Source organism: Sturnira hondurensis, unplaced genomic scaffold, assembly GCF_014824575.4.
Source record: "Sturnira hondurensis isolate 20B ecotype Veracruz unplaced genomic scaffold, ASM1482457v3 Scaffold0006437, whole genome shotgun sequence".
Lineage (NCBI taxonomy): Eukaryota > Metazoa > Chordata > Mammalia > Chiroptera > Phyllostomidae > Sturnira > Sturnira hondurensis.
This window is the reverse complement of record NW_028079068.1, coordinates 1,315,251-1,337,229: the sequence shown is the minus strand read 5'-3', so window position 1 is coordinate 1,337,229 and position 21,979 is coordinate 1,315,251. Positions and strand designations below refer to the sequence as shown.

The window sequence follows — 21,979 nt, the reverse complement described above, 5'->3', positions numbered from 1 at the left end:
GTCCATCAACGGTGCTGCCGGGTCAGAAGGAGGCAGCGATCGTGGGTGCGCTGAGCACAACCGGAGTGTTCTCAGGAGCAGCGCTTACTGTGACGAGACAGACTGTCACAAGTAAACTCACACACCGTTACAGACTCCGAGCCAGCAAGCATCACCACCACCACCCCCCGCTCCCCCCCACCCCCCGTGAGACCACGAAAGCTGAGAAGTGAGAGGAGTCCTCAGAGCACAGGCACTGATCACTGCACAGGGTGGAGAGCGTCTGGTGCATCCACGGGCCTCGATGTAAATGTGCAAACAAAAGAAGGAGAACTTCCGGCCAAGATGGAGGCTTAGGTAGACACACTGTGCCCCCTTGCACAATAAAAAGAAGGACAACAACAAATTTAAAAACAAAAACCACCAGAACTGACAGAAAATCAAACTGTATGGCAGCCTGACAACCAAGGAGTTAAAGGAAACACATTCATCCAGACCAGTAGGAGGTGGCGAGATGGGCAGCTGGGTGGAGTGGACTCGCAGCAAGTGGTGGCTTGCAGGTCAGGCAGCCCCACATTCTCCTGCAGATAAACCAGGAGGAGCAACTGGGGAGCAAGACCACGCAACCCAGGGTTCCAGTGTGGGGAAATAAAGCCTCAAAACTCTGATTGAAAATATCTGTGGGGGTTGAGGCAGTAGCAGGAGAAACTCCCAGCCTCACAGAAGAGTTCGCTGGAGAGACCCACAGGGTCCTAGATTGTATACAAGCCCACCCACTCAGGAATCAGCACCAGAAGGGCCCAATTTGACTGTGTGTATTGGGGAAAGTAACTGAAAACCTTCAGAGAGTGGAACAAGCAGCACTGTTCCTTCTCATACCCCTCCCCCACATACAGCAAAGTGGGTTGCTCTGTCCTGGTGAACACCTAAGGCTCCGCCCCTTATACATAACAGGTGAGCCAAGACATAAAAGAAATGGTCCAAATGGAAGAACAATTCAAAGCTCCAGAAAAAAATACAACTAAGCGACAAAGAGAAAGCCAACCTATTAGATGCACAGTTCAAAACACTGGTTATCAGGATGCTCCAAAACTCCCCGGGTACTTCAACAGCATACAGAAGACCCAGGCAGCAATAAAGGTTGAATTATGTGAAACAGAGAAATCTGTAGGGAACCAACAGTGATGGGAAGGAAACTGGGACTCAAATCAATGGAGTGGACTTGAAGGAAGAAAGAAAAAAACAAACAGAATGAAGAAACAAGAATTCAAAAAACTGAGGAGGGGCTTAGGAACTTCCAGAACATCTTGAAACATTCCAACATCCAAATCATAGGGGTGCCAGAAGGGGAAGACAAAGAACAAAAAACTGAAAACTTATCTGAACAAATAATAAAGGAGAACTTCCCCAATCTGGCAAAGGAAATAGACTTCCGGGAAGTCCAGGAAGCTCAGAGAGTACCAAAGAAGTTGGACCCAAGGAGGAATACACCGAGGCACACCATAATTACATTAGCCAAGATTAAAATGAAGGAGAGACTCTTAAAAGCAGCAAGAGAAAAGGGGACAGTTACCTACAAAGGAGTTCCTATCAGGCTATCAGCTGATTCTCAAAAAAAAAAAAAAACTTGCAAGCAAGAAGGGGCTGGAAAGAAGTATTCCAACTCATGAAAGGCAAGGACCTACATCCAAGATTGCTCTATCCAGCAAAACTTTCATTTAGATGAAGTGCTTCCCAGATAAGGTCAAGTTAAAGTAGTTCATCATCACCCAGCCTTTATTATATGAAATGTTAAAGTGATTTATCCAAAAAAAAAAAGATAAAAAATATGAACAGTAAAATGACAGCAAACTCAACTATTAACAACTGAACCTAAAAAAAAAAAAAAAAAACTAGGCAAATAACTAAAACAGGAACAGAATCACAGAAGATTCTGTGGAGATCACATGGAGAGTTATCAGCAGAGGAGTGAGAAGGAGAGAGGGAGAAAAGGTACAGAGAATAAATAGCATGAATGGTAGGTAGCAAATAGACAGGGGAGGGTAAGAACAGTGTAGGAAATACAGAAGCCAAAGAGCATATATTTACACTAACCCTAACCCATGGACATGAACTAAAGGGGGGGAATGTGGGTGAGAGGGGGAGTGCAGGGTGGAGGGGAATACAGGGCAGAAAATGGGACAACTGTACTAGCATAATCAATAAAATATATTTTAAAAAGGAAAAAAGGTAGAGCATCAATAAAATAAATGTGCATCTCACAACACATAGCTATTTATCTATAAAAACTGATAATGGTTCAAACTGGTAATATTCCTGAAACTGGAGAATCACAAGTAATGATAAACAAAGCCAGGTCTTTGGGTGTCTCGACTTATTCCCATCCTATACGTTAAGCACTCTTCCTCCTGGGGGTCTAGAAGACACTTTAGCACGTGCCCACCCTCACACCTTGGCTGCACTGCACACACAGACTCGAATACAATCTAACAACTACTTAAAGGTTTAGGGGAAACGCCCCCCACGTTCCACATTCTCCACCTGCGCCTTCTTGGAGCCTTTGCTACGTGACATTAGGCAAGTCCCAAGGACCACTTTTGGCCCCAGTTTCCTTGTCTTTACTGGAAGAGGGCTAAAGACGGTCACCAAGTCTCGAAAAGGGGAAAGAAAGTCAAAACCCTCGGCAAATACATGCTGGACGGCACATGTTGACGCTCTCTAAGGGGAAGATTAAAGAAAAAACCGAGACACGTCGCCTCAGCCACACTCAGAATCTGACTACAGCCAGAGTGCGGGGAAAGGGACCCACTGGACCCGACCTTCAGTAAGGTCCACACCGTGCCCAGCGCACTCTGACGTGAAACCCTGCGTAAGCTACTCAAACGTCCTAGCATGAAGGACGCGGGCGGTGTGGGAGGGACGAGTGAACTGGCAGGTCTGAACAGCCCAGTGTTAAAGCCACTTGACTGGAGCAGTGACGGAGGAAGGAGGTGGCATACCCGGCTTTCCCAAACCAGTTGCCCATGACGGCGACCACGCAGGGCCACCCCGTGGACTGCAGCAGGCCGTTCACGATCCACAGGCAGCAGTACAGCCACTTGTTGTAGAAATGCAGCCACTCCGTGACCGTGCCAAAGACAAACACCTTGGAGAAGGGGAGAAAGAGGGACATGAGACATCCACCTGGACACGCGGACACACTCAACTGCCAAGCAATTATGTTTCTGCGTGAAGCACCACAGGCAGGAGACACTCAATGTCTAGACCTGGGAGACGCGTGGCCGCCTCTCGAGACGGTGCTGCTGCAGGCGGCACTGAGTGAGAGAGAGACAGCCACCGAACTGCCACCAGCCAAAGAGGCGAAGATGTCACAAAGCCTAAAACTCGTCAGTGATCATCCCTCCGACTCATGTCTTCCACTCTGAAAATTAAGTCTTCACTGTTGGGCCTCCTTTCATACCTACAGGTGACCCTTGAACAGCAGGTGCTGGCCCTGGGCAGTCAGAAATCCACGTGCAACTTTTCACTGCCCGAAACTTAACTTCTAACAGCCTTAGTGTTGGCCGGAAGCCTTCCTGATAATATAAAGTCGATTAGTGCACACTTTGTATGTTCATGTATTATGTGCTGTATTCTTACAATAAAGCTAGAAAAAATGTTATTAAGAAAACCATAAGAGAAAACATATTTACAGCATCTAATGAAAACAATCCCCATCCGAGTGGACCTGTGCATTTCACAGCCGTGTTGTCCCAGGGCCGCCTGCATTTCCGTTTCCCCTTCCTCGGGCCTGAGTCTGTGGAGGGCTGTTATGGGGACCCAGTCCACGCCGGTGGTTCAAGTCAGAACCACGCCAGGCACTTCGAGGGGACTGGGAGGCACCGGCTGTTGCTGTTAGGGCACCGTCACTGCTGCTGCTAAGCCAACTGGAGCAACTGGGGACAGGCTGCGCGACTTAGGAGCATTCATGTAATAACCGCTTTTCCCCAGACAGCTTGCTTGCATGAACATCTCATTTGTGGCTGAGGTCTCTTTGGGGAATATTTGGCATGGGTACGTATAACACTGTGTGATTCCAGTTACAAGACATTCTGAAATGAGCGAAACTGTGGAGGACAGAAAAATGGTCAGGAGGAGGAGGTGGTAGTCAGGTGTCTATACTCACTTGTCCAAATTCAGGGCTACACACTAAAATTGGTGTGTTTATGTACATATCTCAATTTCCTTACAAAACTGTTTAAGTTTTAAAACAGGTTTTCAAACAGTACATAGATACATGTGGGTAAGCAGCTTGTGAATAAAGTGGGTAAATCTCTAAAATTTCAAAGAAAAAAATGGCAGACTTTAAAAAAAGATAAAACAGTCTCTTCTCCACACCTTCATTCAATCAACAAAAATCTCTCGCCAAGTCTCGCCAAACCCACGTAAACAAATAAAGATGACTCAGATATGGCTCTCGCCCACGTACTGCGCCAGGCACCGTTCCAAATACCTCGCGCACAGTAACTTGACAGCCCTGAGCGGGGGGATTCAGAAGAGGAAGCTGAAGCACAGAGAAAGTATGGAGAGGGGACTGCAACCAGGCCGTGCATCTCAGGAAGTCTGTGGTCTCAGCCACTGTGCCCGGGCCACCCAAGGCAAGCGAGACTGACAGAGACATGCGCAGACTCAGCGGGAGACACGATCCGTGCCTCCAAAGTACAGGCATGGAGCCGAGAAGAGGGAACGGTGACTCCTAGGAGGGGGGTCGGCAAAGTAAGGTGCTACGAAGGAAGTGTCATTGGGCCAGGGCCTCGAAGAAGACGCTGAGGGAGACTATGGAGAGCCCAAAGGGGGACCACGCGAGGCAGAACAAGCAGCAGAAGCGACAGCAAGTGAGGCAGAAGGGAGCCGGGAACGGCAGGGCCACAGAAAGCAGTCGGATGGAGCAGAGCGGAGACGCAGGGACAGATGCCCCTGGAGAAGTGGGCTGGGACCAGGCTGGGGGGAGCACGGAACCCCACGCTAGTTATGAGCTGCCTTTGCTGGGGACTGAGTCGAGGAAGGGGCGTGACCCAGATGATACCTTCAGAAGACTCCCCTCACTGCAAAGGTAGGCCAGGGATGCAAACACTGGGGATGAATTCTACTACTGTCTTCGACATGCAGAGGCCAGGGGGCTGCCTGCATTCCGAAACACCTGGCAAAAATCACAGTTATCATCATCATCATTTTTGAAAGCTTTCAAACTTACCACTAATGCAGAGGAGCACATGCCAAAAGACAGAACACATCGTAAATTAAGCCGATCCCCAACAATACCGCTGATGAAAAGGCCCTAAAAACAAAGCATTTAATTTTACAGCCCTGAATAACAACAGATGGAAAGAAAGAGGCATTGCAAACCAATGAGGCAAGCAATATACTGAGATTACTTCAAATCAAATCTCATTTTCATGCCTAGACAAGCTTGTCTGTATCAGTTTCACAAATGTTTCACGAAATGACACCAGGGCTTCTGCACACCTCACGCACTGAGACATCATAATTCAGGGCAAACTTGGGTTCTACTTGGTCCTCTAACTGCCTAAAAGGAGACTGAAGAAAAAAAACCCCAAGAATTATTCCAAGAAAACAAGAACATAAATACATTTCATTTTCTAGAACAGATTAACTCCTCAACGCCAGTCATCTGCTTTCCCCAAGGGATTCCTCGTAGCTTCCTGCATTCTGGATGAAGATGGGTCCCAGCATGCCCTGCAGGACAGAAGCTTCTGGAGCACAGGCGCTGCCAGTTTAATGTGGCCCTTGGGCTTCGTGACACCACAGGGCAGGGAGCCCAGGGAGGCAGAGGCAATGATTAGTTGAACTCAGGTACAGATGCTCTGCCTTCTGCTCGTCTCCCACGGAGCAGTGAAAATGCTCAGACCGCGGCAGCAAGCAGACCAAAGAGCTGAGGGCAACGCACTGAGGTTTCTCCCATAAACACACAAAATGTAAGAGAGTCCTTACTAAAAGCCTAAATTCTGATGTAAGTTTTTCTAATAAACTATCTATGCCAGAGAAAATTTACATGATAAATGTCACAATAACCCTTACTCCCTCATTATCGACAAGCTTTCACTACCCCAAGAGGCACCTGCAAGCGTTGGAGGAGATTTCACGTTCTGTAGCTGCTGCTCAGCCCTCTGCTACAGACTACAAAGGGGGTGAGGAAACTGTCTCAGTTACGCTTGGGATCCGGAGTCAGTTTACTCTGTGCTGCTCCAACTGCCTGCACGACACCCGGAGGTCAGAGAAGATGATGCAGCTCCACGTGGAGACCACAACCAACGACTGTTCCCAAAGTCATTTGGGAACTTTTCACCTCCTAAGTCTATCTGACCCCACAGACAGGTACCATCATCCAACTCCACAGATGAGGAAACTGAGTATCAAAAAATGGTTAATGCCAGTGGGGCAGCAAGGTTAACACAGCTTGTTGGTGCTGGGAGAACTGGTTTTTCCACTAGGCTCCATTGCTTCTTAAAATAGTCCATAAAAGCTGCAGACAACTCCAGATGACCACACGCTGGGATTCTGTACTGAAAATACCCAGGGTCAGGAGCTTAGATCCTGAAACAGGCTCTAAGATCTGTTTCAACCTTTTCTATAACTTTCCTCTTTGAAGAAAAACAATTCTCCTAATTACCCAAATAAACATTTAGAGATTACTTTGGGACTTTCGCCCAGTATTCCACATCACCTGGACTTCGAGCTTACAAAAAAGGCTTTTGTTAGCACTGGACACGTTTTCCAGGCAGGAAATAAGATGCTGGAGAAAAAAGGTCAGACTGTGCCCAGTCCCAGCTGCTGCCACGATCGGGCCCCCAACTCCCTCTCGGCAGCCAGCACAGGCATTCCCTAAAGGCAGACACTCTGGCTGCCCGGTCTGAGAAGACGGCCTCCAACAGAGTCAGCCCGGCCATCCTGGCCTGACTCCCGGAGCTGGGGCTTCTCAATGCTCCTGCTCCCGCTCCACTCAGTCCCAGCCTCCTGCCCAGTCCTCGTCTTCCCACCTCTAAATGCTGGGAACCCACAGCTCCATCTTCACCCTTCTTCTCGAGCCCCACCTCTCTTGATGATTTCACCCAGTCGCGTAATTTTAAAAACCAGGTACATACAAAGGACTCTGAAATCTGCACCTCCAGCCTTAACATCGAGACACACTGACCTCACTTCCCCACTCAGGTCTTTGTTCACACATCCCCTTGTCGGCAGGGCTTCCCCAGCCCCCTATTTAAATTATACCCCTCCCGAGTTCTCCATTCCCCATTCCCTGCTGCAGTTTTCTCTGCCACACTCACCACCTTATTTATTGCATTTTGTGACTGTCTCTCAGCTCCCACTCCAAGAATATAAGCTCTACGAAGGTAGAGACCTCTCCTGTATTAACCACTGACGAACTCTCACTGACTGGAAAGGCACCTGGCACATGCTAGGTGCTCACCAAGTGCTTGCCAAATGAATGAATGGATGAGGACACAAAATACACGCTTCGGCCAATGCTGATCTCTCCTCGGTCAGCAAATTCAGAATCTCTTACAAAGTTAGGGAGTTTCACATCTTTTTTTACGCCTTTTACATCTTTCTTTAAAAACCCTGGAATTCTAAAACTCACCACGGCATAGGAGAAGAGGAAAAGAGTGTCCAGTGTCCCAAGGAAAAGAGTCGCTTCCTCGGCGTTGGGAAACAAACGGTTGCTGCTCCAGACCTGTAGAAACACAACGAGAACCTGTCAGCCCCGCGGCATCTGCTCGTGCTCGTGTCGGTCAAGCACCTTCACGTGCAACCCCTGCCCACTCTCAGGAGCCCGGCGATGCTGAAAGGAGCAAACAGGTCCCATACAGAGAGGAAGCACACACACACAGTCAGAACTATTCACACAGCACAGCAGCCCCCCTCATCGACGGTTAAAACCATCACATGACACAGTAGCCCCCCCTTATCCACAGTTTTGCTTTCCACAGTTTCAGACCAACGGAGGTCCAAAATATTACAGTACTTTGAGGGAGAAGGAGAGGGAGGAGGAATGCATGTGCCAGCATGAGCAATGGGAGGGAGGGAGGGAAAAGAAAAAGAGACCACACTCACGTAATTTTTTCAAATGATAGCTTATTTCTTTAAGATCTTATTTATTTATTTATCTATCTATTTATTTATTTATTTTTATTTATAGAGAAAGGGGGAAGGACAGACGGAGAGAAGCATCAATGCATGGTTGCCTCTTGAGCGCCCCCTACCGGGGACCTGGCCCGCAACCCAGGCACGTGCCCTGATTGGGAATCCAACCTACAACTTTTTCCTTCACAGGCCGGCACTCAATCTACTGAGCCACACCAGCCAGGGCTCACGTAACTTTTATCACAATATACTGTTATAATTGTTTATAATTACCTATTATTGTTGATCTGTTACTGTGCCTAGTTTCAAAATTAACCTTTATTGGAGGTAAGTATATGTAGGAAAAAAGCACTGAATATACGGGGTTTGGTACTACCCACAGTTTCAGGCAGCCACTGGGGTCTTGGAACGCACCCCCCCCCCCCCGAGAGGAGGGGACCGCTGCACTGAAGGCCGTTTTCTTTCCCCCTTTAATCTCCCGTCAGTGGTACACAAGCTGTGGCGGGTGAAACCACTGTGCTTCGGCGTGGAGTCAGCAGCCCCACCCACCGGTGCTGTATCAATCACTGTGCTCTTTGCTGCCTCACTCCCAGTAAAACAAAGTCAACTTCACTTCAGAACGTCCTTGACGAAGCAGTAAAAACTGTTCATCACATCGAACCTGGCCCGAGTAGGCCTACTTTTACTGCGTGGTACGACCCAGTGGAAGACACACACCAGCTCTCCGCACACCGAAGAGGGGGCTGTCCTGGGGGGCCGTCAGGGCGGCGGTGTGAGCTGCAAGCAGGACGTCAATTCTACTTGAAAGAACAACTGACAGACACAGTGCCCAGTTCTGAGGACCTGAGCATCTGGCCGATCGGAGAATCTGGCAGGTATTTCCCCACAAAAGAATGAAACCAGCCTGTCACTTCAAGATTCATTTAAAGTACAAGATAGACAAATGGATCTTAATGCAGGGTTCTCAAAAGTTAATTGACACAGTTTCAGATTCCACATTGCAACTACCCTTTAAGAAATCGTCACTTGTCAAATTCTGGTGTAGTTATCAAAGACAAACACCTATAATTAACTGAAAAGGCTGTTAAAATACTTCCCCCTTTCCCACCATGTATCTGTGGAAGCCAAACTCTCTTTAGAGGCCTGAATGGATCATGTTGCAAGAGACTGAATTCAGAAGCAGACATGAAAACCCATTGTCTTCTACTCAGCCAAATACAGAGATTTGCAAAAATGTGTCAATCAATGCCATTCTCCTCAGCGATTTTTTTTTACTTGAAAAAGTCATTTTTCATAAAATGTCATTCATGTTAACATGTTTTGGGTTTATTTATTCACTTGAAAATAACTTTAAAAACTAACGTATTTTTTCGATTTATCAGTTTTAATTTCTAGAAAACAGTAAATACCTATGAACATAAACCACATACCCAAAAAGTTCACAAACTGCTAAACTAAATGATTTCTAAGATGGACTGGTAAAGAAGGGAAATTTTCACTTAAGAATAGTAAAAAGAACCCTGGCTGGTGTGGCTCAGTGGATTGGGCACTGGCCTGTAAACCTAAAGGTCACCGGTTCGATTCCCGGTCAAGGTACATGCCTGGGTTACAGGCCAGGTCCCCAGGTGGGAGACGTGCAAGAGGCAACCAATCAGTTTCTCTCCCTCTTTCTCCCTCACTTCCCTTATGAAAATAAATAAATAAAATCTTTTTTTTAAAGATTTTATTTACTTATTTATCTTTAGAGGGGAAGGAGAGGGAGAGAAACATCAATGTATGGTTGCCTTTCGGGCGTCCCCTGCTGGGAGCTGGCCTGCAGGAACCAGCCTGCAACCCAGGCATGTGCCCTGACTGGGAATCGAACCGCAATCCTCTGGTTCGCAGGCCCGCCTTCAATCCACTAAGCTATACCAGCCAGGGCCTAATAAATAAAATCTTTTACAAAAAGAATAGTAACAAGAAAAATCACAAAAAGCAATTAAAAATACATGCATGTTTAAAAAAGTAGGACCCCAAATTGTAAGAGAATATATACACATGATTCTGAAGTACTGGGACTCATGTCTGGGAGACTCACGTGCCAGTCTGTTAACTTGAACAGGCCTCAGGCGCTGCTTTCCTGACGAGTGGGAAAGCAGCTCACACGGCGGGACGGGTCAGTGTTTCTGGGAGCCAGATGAGGCCCCGAATGTCTCCAGTCGGGCATTCTGCCACATTTTCCCTCCAACCACAATCCCTGATGCCCTCTGGGCTCACCCGACCCAGGAGTAAGCCCCACTGGACACACACCCATGGGACCTAGAGACCTGGCGCCTCAAGCAGCTGCTGCCAGTCCAGGGTTTTCTCTACTTTGCGAGAAGCCGGCAAACTCCTGCAGGTGAGGCTTTCCCAGGAACTGACAGGTGGCAAACAACTTTTTTCTGCTTCTCTGCCAGAATTCGGCTGAAACACACGTCTGCTTGCCTACTTTAACAAGTGTAAACCAAACAGAACCAAAAACAAAAACAAGAAAGTAGGCTGAACCAAAAGGGTTCAGAAAACAGGTGAACAGTAAAAAGCCTACAAAGAAAGTCAGACAATAGACACAGCTCTGATCAGGATGACACTATCAGCAGGTGAGAAATGGTCCAAGTGCACAGTGACTGTCCAACATCTAATGAGTCATGGACAAAAATGACCCGAGCACTCCAGCTGGCTCGCGAGCACGCACGATTACCGTGGGAACATGCCTGCCCGTATGCACACGGGGCTTTCTCGGGCGGTGGGGGCAGGAGCTTTGCTAACCACCACAATGGCTACTTCCTGGAAGCACGACACTGTGGGCACATTTGAAAGGTCATGGTGAGAATGTCCGTTCCCGAGTGAGGGCTGTGCATGGAGGGGCGGGGACTACGGACACGAAGAGCTTTCTGGGCGAGCTCGGGCGGCGTGGCCGGGGTCTGCTCTCCGTCTGGGGTGCCCTCGGAGGGAGCGCAGCTGCGGGGGAGGCTGGGACGGGTGCCGAGCCCTCACTGAGCCCTGCTTCTGCTTCCCTCTGCTGGAGAGAAGAACATCAGGCTCTCTCACGCTATTCTCTGGGAAGGACTATACTGCCCAGAGAAGTAAGACTTTTTCATAGAATAGATTTTTGTTTGTAATTTTCAGCCAAGTTGTCCTCAAACATTACATTGAACCATTACCTCTTTATTATCTATAAACAAAGATTTCATGCTAGTCCCACTTAATATTCCACTGTTTGTCCACGTCAGCGGGATCCATTGTAAATTCTTCAGGTATAGAGACTGTGTCTGCTCAGTTTTTGTAAAGCCCCTAAGGCAGCTATGCAGAAAAACAAAAACTATACTACGTACTTTCTGAGGATGCTGTTTAAGGCATTTAAGAGATGTTTACCAACATATATAAACAAAATCCTTTTTAGAGTTCAGACTCATTTCACACAGACCTCTGGCACTAAGCACTTTTCCACTCTGGACAAGTAAGACAGCCTCAAAGGGAAGCCGCAGTGAAGGCGCCACAGACCCGAAAGCACGGTGGGGGGGGGGTACTCGCTGCCTCAGCCTCTGCATGCCCAGCAGCTTCAGAAAACCAGCCCCGCCCCTCGGAGTCTGAAGGGAGCTAGGCAGCACTGCTCTCCACGAGGGCGGGGGCAGGGCAGTGTACGCAGCCCTCTGGAAAACTCGGCGCTTGACCCCCACGTAATCCAGCCACACTACCTACTCAGAGTTCCCAACCATCAGACCGGTGACACCTATTTTAGCAGCAGAGCAAGTATCTAAGTAGAAAAATTATTGCAAGTTCAAAACCAGCCCATAAAGTAACAAGGTTCCTAGAAGGAAAAGGGCTGACACAGCGGGGCTGAGCCTGCTATCCTTAAGAAGACCTACTTGCCCTGTCGTCTGCAAGCCTGGATCCCGGGAGGTTCCCATGATTCCCTGCTGGGACCGGTGGCCATGCCTACACTGTGGTTTACGCTTCACACCTGCTTTCCTTCTGGGGGTGGAATTTTCATCCGTGCCAGGCAGAGAGTGCCCATGTGACCAGCCCCAATGAAAACGGGGGGCACCGTGTCTCTCCCCTGGGTTTCCCCTCTCGTGCTGGAGGCACGAAGCACATCCTGTGTGTCTCCTGGTTTCCCCCAGCCTCACCCTCTGTGCCTGTCCCTTTGCTGACTCTGCTCCACACCCTCTCGCCGTAACAAACCACAGCCTTGGGCGCAGCCACATGCCGAGTCCTGTCAGTCCTCCCAGGGAATCATCAACCTGGGGGTGGTCTTGGAGGCCCCCACCCATCACCCCAAACACAAAGGCAGCCTCAGCAGTACAGCCAGAAATCTAGGGCCTAAACCAAACCCTGCGAGGCTCAGGGAGCCAGGGACGTTCTACCTAAACAAGAAAGACCCAGGGAGACACGTTTTCTTCAGCTCGTCTGCAGGCCACCGGGCAGTGGGAACAGGTGGCGTGCATGGCTCCAAACTCCACAGCAGAGCACTCTCACTCAGCAGAAGAAAGAACTTCCTAAAGATGCGAGGCGGGGAAAAATGGAATTGTCCGCCTCAGAAAGCAAGAAGCTTCTTCCCCTCAAGGTTTAAAACAGAAGCTGGACAGTCACCTTTCAATAGCCACAGAGACTCCACACTGCCGCAGGGGCTCTCTAGGCCAGTCCCTACCGCAGGTCTACGATGATCACTGGAGGTGCTGGCTGTGCACACAGCACTAGTCAAGCGAGTGTCCGTCAGAAACCCAGCCCTCTGTTGTACCTCCTTAAAGATTTTATTGATGTATTTTTAGAGAGAAGGGAAGGGAGGGAGAAAGAGAGGGAGAGAATCGTCAGTGTGTGGTTGTCTGTCACACGCCCCCTACTGGGGACCTGGCCTGCAACCCAGGCATGTGCCTCGACTGTGAATTGAACCTGCGACCCTCTGGTTTGCAGGCCAGCACTCAATCCACTGAGCCACACCAGCCAGGGCAAGCCCTCTGTTCCTAACATCTTTCCTCTTAAAAGTTCCTGAGAAGTTACATTCAAGACACACTGCGCAGGAGCACCTCCGCGCTAGACTGCTAGCATGAGGATAGGCTCTTTTTTCCTTAGTCCTCTAGGCTTTTATTTTTTGTATCCCAGTGCCTAGAACAGACCCACAATAAGCAACTGACTAACTTATTTATATTTTGGGGACAGAATCATATAACTTTCAGATCTCTGTCAACTTTAAAGTGGTCCAAATTTTGCCCAGATGGTGTGGCTCAGGAGACTGAGCACTGGCCTGCAAATCAAAGGGTCACGGGTTCAATTCCCAATCAGGCCACATGCCTGGGTTTCGGGCCAGGTCCCCAGCAGGGGGTGTGCCAGAGGCAACCACACATTAATGTTTCTCTCCCTCCCTCTCTCCTTCCTTTCCCCTCTCTCTAAAAATAAATAAATACATACATACATAAAAATAAAATAAATTGGTCCAAGTTTTGATAGGTGGAAAGAAGGTGAAAGAGCGTACAAAATAACATGAGCAAAATCTCCAAGACAGAAATGAGCACGGTACTTGTGAAACCCAATGAGAAAACAGCTGGCCAGATTGTGTGATTTCAAAACCGTGAGAAATAAGCTGGTTGGAATGGTGCTGGTTCGGGGCAGGCTAAGCAATTGGGCAGAAGAGTTTGGATTTTATGCCACAGGAAACAGGAAGCCACTTCGGAGTCCTACGCATGTGAATGAGACAAAATAGAAGGACTGAAGAGGAACCCGGAGGCGGGCACCGGTCCCTTCTGAGACCCCTCCCAGCGCTCTGGCCTGCTTACCTCTGCAGGCTCCACGGATCTGTTAACAGCGGTTGGGGTCCACTGCTTAGAGATGCTGACTTTGACATTGCTGAACGTTTTCCTTGACGCATGGAGCAACGAGTAACTACAAAAGAGAAGTACAGCTGAATGAATAGCAAAGAAAATGGCATTCGATGGTATCACAGATATATTCCTGTTGGCTTTATTCAAATTCAGAATTCTCCTGTTTAAAAAAAGAGAAAGTACTGCTTTGTAAGGACGACCAACTGAAACAGTCTCTATTAAGCAAAATAAATAAATAACTAGTCTCTTCAATACGAGCCCCCCAAATTCAACTGTAACTTATCCTTGGACCTACAAGGTGGTGCTGTGACTCATCCCAACCCACCCTAAATCATGGTTTCAGTTCTGTAAAAAAAAATTTTACATCTTTAGCAAACAGTGGCTGGTTACTGCACTAGCCATTCAGTAGCTTTCCCTGTGGCTCCTGGCTTATCCTCATACTGCTGCGCACCCCCACCCCTCACAGAAGGATACACCCCAAACCAAGCACACAGACCTGCCTACCGATTCTTACAGAATTACAGGACCATCTTCCTAATTTCTACCTTATCATAAAACAAACAAACAAAAAAACCTCCATCGTCCTCATTTTCGGTACCTTCAATAAAGAAAATCTATTCAGAATACTCCAAATAGCTGAGTCATAGGGTTATGAAAAACATGCCCCCGACACCAAAAGGCCACTGAGGCCACTGACTCATGAACAAGGACACTTCTTCAGTCATGCTGGCTGGCCAGCGAGCTCCCTGAGTGACCAGAGCTCCCCACAACCGTCTCTTACCACTCTTACTGCTCCAGGAGGCAAAGGGCAGTCCCTGAATGTGCCCTTTGTTCTCGAGCTCCCAGTCTGAACAAAAAAAGGACTTTACACTGGGTCAGGTCTTCTCAACCACAGAACCACTGACATTTCGGAGGCCCGAAGTGTCTATTGTGGGGCGTTGTCTTGTGCACTGTCGGACGTTTAGTAGCAAGCCTGGTCTCTGCCCACGAGATGCAAGTAGCGTGACGACCAGCAAGAAAGTGTCTCCAGACAGGGCCAAATACGGGCCAAACCACCCCCAGAACTACCGTATTGGAGCTGTGGAAAAGTACAGGATGAGGAACTAGCCTGTTTCACTGTAAGCCCACCAATCCCTGCCATTAGTAGGTACTTCCCCCTGAGGCAGAACGACGCCAAGAGAAGAGTTGCGGCCACCGCTCACCTGAAGAAGGTGAGCAGGAACACGGCAATGTGGTGGTGGCTGAGCCGGGACAGGGGAGCGCCTCTCTGAAAGAGGTCTGGCCAGGCCATGCTCCCGGACTTCCTTCTCACCTTTGACCTTCAAGTGTGGATAGTGAATGATCATACCATTTCTTCCTTCTGGAAAGGCAAACACATTATTAACATTACCCAAAGCAGGCAGATTATCCAAACTGAATTATTCAGACTTGAAACCAGTCAGCATATAATCAGGCCTTGAAAGAAAAATCACGTGGGCTTGCTGACCCCAGATAGATAATTGTATTTTATAGCAATTAGCTAGTCCTTTAAAAAAAAAAAAAAGGAATCCTTGACCAAAGAGTACACCCTAACTGAAGAACTCTGATACAAATGGATTTTTTTTAATTAGTGAAATTTTAAAAATCACTGATTTTAACAGAAAAAAATGAGCAAAGGAAGTGAATAGACAATTCAGAAGAAATGAAACAGCTATTACACCCACCGAATAAAAGTTCCAATCTCACCAGTAATATAAGAAATGGTAGTGAGGGCAAGAGAATGCCTGCGCAGTGAAAACAGATTGAGGCCAAGGCAGTCCAAGGCCCAATGGTTTCTGAATCCTCACATGATGCCGATGGAAGTGAAAATTAGTACAGTGTTACAGGAAGGCAATCCGGCCAAGTTCATCAAGAGCCTTTGACACAAAAATTTAATTTCTAGGAACCTATTCCTAAAGAAATACAAGATGTGTTCGGGTCTAATAAACAAAGCTAGTTTTCACGAAGTGTCAAAGGAGCTTTTTTACTGTAAAGAAATAAACTTGAGCCCTGACTGCTGTGGCTCGGTGGACTGGGCACAGGCCTGTGAACCAAAAAGGCGCTGGTTCGATTCCCAGTCAGGGCACATGCCTGGGTTGTGGGCCCAGACCCCTGTGGGGGGTGCGTGAGAGGCAACCACACACTGATATTTCTCTCCCCCTTTTTCTCCTTCCCCTCTCTAAAAAATAAATAAATCTTTAAAAAAAAAGAAGAAATGAACTCCAGTCCATCCTAAGAGAACAGGGGAAAGAGGCAGGGCGCTCCCGGGCCATCTCTCCCCATCCCCTGCAAGGGGAGCCCCCTCTGAAAGCTGCATCCAGGCTCTGACAGCCAAGGCTAATTAAGCAAAAAGCAAGCATTTCAACGTAATGTCTCCAGTTATGAGTCTGCAGAAACAACCTCAATATAAAATGAGTGGAATGATTAAATTACTGCATACCTATGACTATTTTACAATAATTTAACAAGATGAATTAACTTTTTAGTAATAAGAGAAAATTTCATATAAAAAAGTAGGATATGACATAAATATAATCACCTGTGTGTCTACATAATATTTACAAATAAGTAGGGAATATACTAGTTCTCTTTAGGTAGTAGGATGATGGGTAAATTTCATTTTCTATATACTTTTCTAAAAATTCTACAATAAATGTGTATATTACTCCTTTTATAATCAAGAGGGAAACATCACAGCACTGGAAAAGTCCTACAATTGATCTGCACTATGAGGAAAAACTTAAATTAAATTAACAAAGTGACTTGTATGATAAATACACAACGTCAATGTAGGAGACAAACTCAAGAGCCCCCACCACTAAAATCAGCAAACCCCAGGGCTCTGCCACCAAGGCCACACTCTCTGTCACTGCTATGACACTCCCGTGTTCACTAGCCGCAGCTTGGTCGATGTATCCGAACCCTAAACGCTGAGAGACCCAGCCTGGAGGCCATTCTCAATGAACATTACATTCGTTTCACTTACTGGCTGCAAGCCCTTGAACAAGCCAATCTCTATGAACTGCATGTGGTCTTCTGTGAAATGACCTCTCTTCTAACAATTATGTGGTTAAAATAAACAATGTACACAAGGAATTAAGATAATTATTTTAGCCACTGATCTGCCCAAGATTAATCCCATATCACCAGAATGTAGCTAACTTCATTTACTCATTCTCCCTGAAAAATGGTAACAAAATTATGAGCTGGGTTAAGACTATAAAATTCCATTTACACAATGTAACAAACTTTTCTGTCTGTAATTCCAGAAAGTTTAAAACCGAGAGCTATTAGTGTTACTGCTAAATTTACCTGCATCCCCCAAATTAAACATGTAGTCCAAGTGGAACAACCAGAAGCTTTAACCTTGTTTTTTTAAAGATTTTATTAACTTATCTTTAGAGGGGAAGGGAAGGAGAGAGGGAGACCAATCATATCAATGTATGGTTGCCTCTCATGCATCCCCTGCTGGGAACTGGCCTGCAACCCAGGTATGTGCCCTGACTGGGAATTGAACAACGATCGCCTGGTTTGCAGGCCCGCGCTTAATCCACTAGGCTACACCAGCCAGGACTTAACCATTCTTTATAGAGTACCTCTCTCTGAATGCACGCGCAATTCGAAACACTGTACTGAGTACTTCAGGAAAGGCTATGGATTATGAAATTCAGTAATTTATCAGAGAAAATAATTCCAAAAACATAACACTCCAAGAGATTAGGATTATATCATCTCGGCAGTAATGGGATGGTTGTATTCCGGGACGGGACAGCTACATTCACAGCTTTAAGGGCTGATGAGCAGTTTGAGACCATCCTAATTTCATTTCTAAATAAAACTCCTTTTTCTTGGCTACAGTGATGGGGGAGAAAAGGCTTAATAAGTACACCGGGAAAATGGTTTTAAACACTCACTTGCTATCGGCAGCATGACTTCTGAAAGGATTATTATTATAACATCTGGTCCTATGCAATGAGAGTAACTAATAAGAATAATACCTTGCCCTCCATACCCTCCATCACAGGACTGGCTTCCAATCCCCTGCGAGCTCCGGCTGTGGTGGAAACACAGAGTCTTCGCCAGGTCCGAGCCCAACCCGGACATCTAACTTCCTGAAGGCCCTTTTCCTTCCTGCTCTGAACACAGGCTGAACACGTGTGGAAATTCTTCAAGTGCATGTATGTGCTGTTCTAATTAATAAGGTCAAAATTCATTTAAGTAGCTTGAATTCACAGCAGGTTGTCATTTAGTATTTTCTTAATCAATGGACACTGAATATACATACAACTATAATGACAACAAGAATTATCTTTAAAAAAAAACAAATTAAAAATAACATCCTTGTCATCGAAAAGGATCCAGAACCGCTGAACCATGTTTCACTTCTCAAAGCAAGTTCAAGGTCACTAACTCTCTGATTCATAATGAAGCTCGTTTGGGGTTCTAGAAGATCGTCCACACCTGGTATTTTCCATTCTGGAACATAGTGTGTAATCAATGTCGAACGCAAGATGGTTTTGCATGTAACATGTCCAGACAGAAGGCAATCTCCCCCTTATATACACTGCCTTGGAACACAAAACATTCCAAAATTTGCACCTTCTATAGATGTTCAGAGTCCATTCCGACCCAAACAGTAAAATTTCAGGGTGTCTTGGATTAAATGGACTACGGGGCAAGCAGGCCGCACGGTGGGAGGGGAGACTGGCAGGAAAGGCGACAACCTACGTGAAGCGTCTAGCATGCACCTCAGGCGGCCCAGCCTTCGCCCACCCCAACCCGTGACCACACTCCCCGGAAATCCGGACACGGCATTAATAAACTTTGCTACGCCGTAGCCAACTCCTGCCTGCCCCACGCAACCTCACTTCCTCTGAGGTCTCTCAGGGAAAAGCAAGCTTTCTCTTCCTTGCAAAACCCCCAGCTTCTTTGAAACCCATGCCCCGGGCTTTAGTGCCCACTGTGCCGACAGCTGTCACCGACTGCCCCGTCACTGCAGACAGCTCTCGTCTTGCTCCTCCGAACCGCGGCTCCATCTCATTTCACACCCACGGGGTGACCTGACCGTGTCCCTGTCCTCTTCACACCACCAATCTTGTCCTCTCTCCCACAATACAAAGCCACTCCGTGGTCAAAACCTGGTCACTATCATCCCCAGTAACTGAATCCCCACCTCCAACTGGATTTCAATATCCTTTCCTTCCACAGAAATGCTTGCTTTCCTGTTCCCCACTTTTGACAGTCATTTCACCGCAGCAAGGCTCCCAGCTTTCCCAGTGTTCAGCCACCTCACCAATTTTTCATTAACCGCCACCCTCCTCTTGTCCTCATGTCCTTCTTTACCAACTCAGAATCTGAACCATGACACTTTATTTTTACTTGCCTCTGTCCCCCTTCACTGTGGCCAAGCAGCTGAGTTCTGTCAGAGGCAAATCACACATGCCGCTGGTTTCACTCTTTAGATTCAAAACCACAAACCTCAAAGAGTATGCAATACTGCCCAGCCAGTCCCCACTTCCCTCATCGTCTTCGCCGTCTCAACCTCTCGGACAACTATTTCGCACTCCTCTCTTTCACCCCCCAACATTCTCTCGCTCTTCTTCCATCTAGTACCGCAGCTTTCTGCCGATGGCTCCCAGATCTAGGGCCCTATGACACTCGCGGGTTCCCGACAGCACAGCCAACCCAACGCGTGATATCCCTCCCACACCTAAAACAGAATCCTTCACCCTCCCTCCGAACCGAGTCCTCCCCAACTCTGCCCCACCTCTGTGAAGGGTGTCACCACAGCTCCATGTTGCCCAAGGTGATTTGGCCTTAACCTTCATTTCTCCTTTTCTCTCAGCTTCCACACATAACCTATGACTAAGCCCAGTCCCTACATACATCCCAAACCCATCCTTTCCTCTCCATCCCCACAGCCACCATGAAGATGACCCACCGTATCTGCCACCAAGCCGACCACACAACCTCCAGCAGGGCCTCACTATCTCTACCTGTACCCCACCCACCTCACCATTCTCCACACGGCAGCCAGATATGTACCCTACAGCACACATCAGCTGTCACTCCTCTGTTTCACACACTGTGACGGCTCCCCAAGGCCCAGATAAAAGCATGCGACTCGTTGCCATGACCTCCCAAGACTGCGTACACCCCAGTCCTCCGTAGTAAAGTAGGAAGGTTAGGGGGCGGCAGTGGAGCTGACAGGTGGGGTTGGCAGAGGAGGGCTAAGGATGAAGGAGGGGGCGGCCTGAGCAATAACTAAAGAGATTGGGCTTAGTTTTGTTTAAATTATTAGGGTTTTTTTTTAAAGATTATCTATTTGGTTATTTCCAGAGAGAAGGGAAGGGAGGGAGGAAGAGAGGGAGAGAAACATCAGTGTGTGGTTGCCTCTCGTGCACCCCCAACTGGGGACCTAGCCCGAAACCCAGGCATGTGCCCTGACTAGGAATCGAACCCACAACCCTTTGCTTTGCCAGCTGGTGCTCAATCCACTGAGCCGCATCAGCCAGGGCTAAATTATTAGTTTTTAGTATGTTCTATATGCCTAAGGTAGAAAGTCCAAGACACCAAAGGCACACAGCGACATCTTGCTCCCTGTTCTTGTTGCCACATGCTACCAGTTTTTTCTGCATCCTATACTTTCCAGGCATAGCCCTTCACACTCACAAATACACAAATGGCATACGACATGCACTATTCTGCCCCTTTTTTTGCCTTCACTTATCAGAGGCTGGGAGTCTGTCCACACCTTTACCTATGAACCTCCCGTATCCCAGTCTACGATTCATGTGGGCGGCTCCCAGCCCTTTGCTATCCACAGGGTATACACAGCGAGGTGGCGGCACACTCCCTTCCCGCCTTTGCCCACCTTGCTCCCCAGGCACCATGCCTGCACACTCACTCCCACGTCCCCACACTTAATCCCTTTCTTGTTCTTGAACCCACCAAGCCCCTTCCTGCTCCGGGCCTTCACATTTGCTGTTTCCCGGCCTGAAATGCTTTTCTCCTAGTTCTTTGCAAACAGCTTGCCCTTTCCTCTTCTTGGCTTGTCCTCAGAAGTTATCTTCTGGAGTGATATGCCCAGAGCACCCTAATTTAAATGGACTCCCTCAGCCCTGGCTGGGTGGCTCAGTTTGTTGGAACGTCATCCCCTACACCGAGAGGTTGTGGTTTGATCCCTGGTCAGGGAACATACTCAGGTTGCAGGTTGGTCAGGGAACATACTCAGGTTGCAGGTTCGATCCCCTGTCAAGACACGTTCAGGAGGCAACTTATCAATGCTTCTCTCTCACTCCCTTCTTTCTTCCTTCCTTTTTGTCTTTTTCTCTCCCTGCCACCCCTGCTTCCTCTCTCTAAAATGGATAAATATATCCTCTGGTGAGGATTAAAAAATAATAATAAGTAAATAAATACAATGGGCTCCCTCAGTTCCTATCCCTGTCATCTCTGTTTCTTCCCTCATAGCATTTCTCCCAATCTAATTACCTGGTTTAATTGTTTGCCTGTGTACTGTGCACCTGTGAGCTCCAGAAAAGCAATGGCCTTATCTGTCTTAAGTGCAAAGCTATATCCCCAGCACCTAGCGGGGCGTCTAGAACAATCAATCAGTAAAGTTGTTTTGAATGAACGGTTCTTTGACTGACAGCCAATGGAGACCGCTTCCTTACAATGCAACATCTTTCTCTCCATAGATGAAGTGAACACTCAAACCCAGACCTGGCCCTGGCCCCTACGTTACACAGTATAGGAGGGAAACACGGTAATTAGAAATATCCCACTTTAAACTGAGAGACACAACTCCAGGCCGGGAGAAAATGCACCTGACTAGTAACAGTGGTTCTCTTCCACACTGCACTCTAATGAGAGGGCATCAGGTGGGCAAGCACTTCTCTCCCCAGCTCCAGTTTCTACCTTTGCAAAGTACAAAGCCTGTGTGTACTCCCAGCACATAATCCTCTTTCCCATTTGCTGACTGTTTGCTGAGTCCCCAGCTGGGTACT

The 21,979-nt window shown here is 47.6% G+C and overlaps 1 protein-coding gene across 2 annotated transcripts in view; it reads right to left on the bottom strand.

Moving 5' to 3' along the window:
* Window positions 1–21,979, bottom strand: part of SLC37A3 (solute carrier family 37 member 3) — a 47,173-nt gene that overhangs the window by 22,445 nt on the left and 2,749 nt on the right. For both annotated transcript variants that reach the window (XM_037049073.1, XM_037049074.1), the window contains exons 2-6: window positions 15,158–15,315; window positions 13,911–14,016; window positions 7,619–7,711; window positions 5,213–5,296; window positions 2,979–3,124 (exon numbers count right to left, since the gene is read on the bottom strand). In XM_037049073.1, coding sequence (XP_036904968.1) covers window positions 2,979–3,124; window positions 5,213–5,296; window positions 7,619–7,711; window positions 13,911–14,016; window positions 15,158–15,246 — 518 coding nt within the window. In that variant the 5' untranslated portion in view covers window positions 15,247–15,315. The remainder of the gene's footprint in view (window positions 1–2,978; window positions 3,125–5,212; window positions 5,297–7,618; window positions 7,712–13,910; window positions 14,017–15,157; window positions 15,316–21,979) is intronic.